This window comes from Monoraphidium neglectum, assembly GCF_000611645.1.
Source record: "Monoraphidium neglectum strain SAG 48.87 unplaced genomic scaffold scaffold01358, whole genome shotgun sequence".
Lineage (NCBI taxonomy): Eukaryota > Viridiplantae > Chlorophyta > Chlorophyceae > Sphaeropleales > Selenastraceae > Monoraphidium > Monoraphidium neglectum.
The window spans coordinates 1-3,223 of NW_014012270.1; the positions used below are offsets into that span (position 1 = coordinate 1).

Below are 3,223 nucleotides of genomic sequence, written 5' to 3' on the forward strand. Positions count from 1 at the left end.
CCGCCACCGCCGCCCATGGCGCCAGACAGCCCGCCGAGCAGTCCCCCTAGCCCGCCGCCGCCGCCGGCGGCAGCGGCCTGCTGCTGCTGCTGCTGCTGCTGCTGCGCCAGCGCTGGCAGCGCGCCCGCCGCTGCGGGCGGCGGGGCAGCGCTGGGCGCGACCCGTGCCCCGTAATAAAACTGCTCGCCGCCGCCGCCGCCAGCCGCCGCCGCCGCCGCCGCGGCCCCCTCCGCGGACGCTGCCTTGGACAGCTTCTCCTCAGCTTCCCCTGTCGCCGCCCCCGGCGGCGGGTACTGCATGCCGCCAGCTGGCGCCGCCGCCGCCGCCGCTGCCCCCGCCAGAAACGCGCCCGCCGCCGCGGCGCCAGCGCCGGCGGCGCCCTCTGCTTCGAAGCCGGCGGGGCCGGGCGGCGCGGAGGGGCGGGCAGATGAGTAGGTTGCGCCCTGCTGGGCGGCGCGGACGACCTTGACAGCCAAGAGGCCGTCTGGGGGCAGGCCGCTCACGGCGGACAGCGGCTGCCACCGCTTTGTCCCGTCGGGGCGGAGCGTCTGGGGGGGGGGTGGTGGAGCGGCGGCGGCGGGTTGGCTTCGGGCGGCCGCTGCTCTGAACCACGCTGAAATGATGGTTTTTGAGACTTTGAACGTTTGATTTGCGATACCTCCTTGCAGTCAGCCAGGCGCAAGGATCACCCCCTGGAACCTTGACAGTGACAGAGGATCAAATGTTCAAACCCGAGCCGGCCACCCAAAACAGCACCATCCACGCGCCCGCCTCGACTTGCCTGCAAATAGAGGTCTGAGGCGGGCGGCATACCCGGGGCTTTTGCGAGCGCCGCGGCCACGTCATCGGCCGTCGTCACGTCAGCATCAATCTGAGGGAGGGGTGGGATTACGTCATGCGGTGCAGATCGCATGCAGTGAGAAGGCACGGACACGGGCTTGCGGCCGTCTGGGCCGGGGCACGTTCGGGAGCGAGTGCGCGCGGCGGGTGCGCCGGCAGGGAGCGCCTGGATCATGCTTGATATGAACTGCTACATACGTGCAGTCGCTTGCAAGGAGCGGCATCCGGGCGGTGTCGTGCAATATCGAGCGCGACGCGCGCGGGTATGTCCGTTGGAACTATCTGCCATGCCTGGATGCGCGGCATGGCTGCGCGGAGATGGCCCACCCAGCCACACCTCTGGCGAGCCATCCGGCACGTCAGCAAGAATATCGTCCACCACCAGATACTTCAGGGTGCGCAGCGGCATGGCCGCCGCTGCCGCCGCCGCAGGCAGGCGGCGATGCAGCGATTGCTGGCGGGGTACATCGAGCGAGTGATGCGGCGAGTGCGAGGGCGCGGCTGCATCAGAGGTCGCAGAGTTTGCAAACAAACTCCTTTGGCAGCTCTAAGTTTCCTGTCCATGCGATATGCCAGCTTAGGCTGCGAGAGATACCGTCGATGTCGCACGACCGTTGCTAGGGCTGTCTGCACGTCTGCTCCAAGCTCTATGATAGCCCAGTGCACTCGAAAGCAACCTGAGAATGCCCCTATTTGGCCCGATCGCTGACCAGCGGCGTGTGATCACCTCGTGACCGTCAGCCACGTACACGAGCACACTCCGGGGGCTGAGCTACGCCTGATGATGCTTTCCTTTCTTTCAGTCTCGTGCAGGCTCCAAGCACTTCCATTCACAGCCCCTCGACTGCCTGCTTTGTCGTCACCCCGTCGGGTGACAATGCGCCAGGCCAGCACGGAAGCCACCCCCGCGCCGTCCGCAGTCTGCCGCTGCTGACCGGCCCCCCACCCAGCATTTGTCAACACTTCCTAGACTCATGGTGCACGGATTACACGTCTGCGATCAGCTGTCTGGCGGCAGCGCGAAGGGGCTGAGCTCCCCCAGCTTCTCCCCCTGCTCAGCCTCCACCTGGCTGAGCGCAAACGCGTTGCGGAACAGCAGCACCGGCCGCCCCCACATGTCCTTGACCGTGAGCGTGTTGAACAGCCGCCCCGCCGCCTCGACGGCCGGCCAGCCGGCGCGGACCCAGCGGGCGATGGCGTACGGCATCGGCTCGAGCGTCGTGTCCACGCCTGCAGCGCGGGGATCGCGGCGACGCAGCGCGAAAGATTGAAGACGGGCAGGCGTGGGCATGGGTTGCAGGAGCAGGATGGACACGCGGCATGGCAGTGAACATTAACAAGCCAACTTCTGCGATGCGCAAAGACCGCCCTTTTGGCTGCCTGGACCCGTGGCGTGGCTCCTGCCCGCGAAATCGTGTCCGGCTCCCTTCGCACCCAACAACGCCCGCCAGGCCGTGCCACCCCTGTCACCCCCATCCCAACCCGCACAGCAGTGACCATGTCGTCACTAGTGATTATGACTCACCGTACTCGTCCTTCATCCTGAACTGAACCACCTCGAACTGCAGCTGCCCGACAGCTGCCAGGATGGGGTCCTGCTTGTACTCATCTGTCGAGTACAGCACCTGCACGCGGCGGTTGGTGACCGTTGGGCGGTTGGCAGTTGGCCGCTGCAATTGCGGCCGGGCATGGCAACAGGCGTTTGCTTGCTGGCTTGGATGGGCAAGAGCAGACTAGTGGACTTTAGTTGAAGGGCTGCACATGAGCCTGCAACCATTGCTGTCGCAAGCAACAAGCCGCAGTGTGGCGCACGGCATGCACGCGAGCTGCATGGCGCGCGCATACACGCATATCGCACTCGCGAGCGGGTGTCACTTCCAACACGACCACCAGCAACCCCCGCCCAGGCGTGCGGCCTGCCCGCAGCGCAGGCGCCGCGCCGCCGCCACGGCACGCGCAGAGCTGCGACCGCACCTGCACGGCTCCCTCCCCCAGCAGCGCGTCTACGCCCTTTGCAAACGCCTTGCGCTGGTTGGGGGCGCAGCGCATGTAGCTGAAGAGCTCTGGGCTGAACGAGGGGATCGGAGGGAACGCGACCTCGGGGCCTGGGCGTTGTTTGGGGAGGATTGAGAAGGTTTGGGGGAGGTTTGTGGGGTGGAAGTGTTCTAGCTTGCAATGGCCAGCGCAGGCATGCAGGTTTGGGGCTCCGCTGGACGTTACCCTCACAAGCACCACCAATGGCAACACGAGGAGCAGCAGCAGCAGCAGCAGCAGCAGCAGCAGCAGCAGCAGCAGCAGCAGCAGCAGCAGCAGCAGCAGCGGCGGCAGCAGCAGCAGCAGCAGCAGCAGCGGCAGCGGCAGCAGCAGCGGCGGCAGCGGCAGC

At 66.9% G+C, this 3,223-nt stretch overlaps 1 protein-coding gene across 1 annotated transcript in view; it reads right to left on the reverse strand.

The window, feature by feature from the left end:
• Positions 1–1,840: 1,840 nt before the first annotated feature.
• The window catches only part of MNEG_7595 (peptide chain release factor 3), a gene marked incomplete at both ends in the record, with an annotated part of 7,368 nt that continues 5,985 nt past the window's right edge, over positions 1,841–3,223 (reverse strand). Inside the window, 3 exons of the mRNA XM_014043930.1 lie at positions 1,841–2,070; positions 2,366–2,465; positions 2,815–2,945. Of these exons, the coding sequence (XP_013899384.1) occupies positions 1,841–2,070; positions 2,366–2,465; positions 2,815–2,945 (461 nt within the window). The remainder of the gene's footprint in view (positions 2,071–2,365; positions 2,466–2,814; positions 2,946–3,223) is intronic.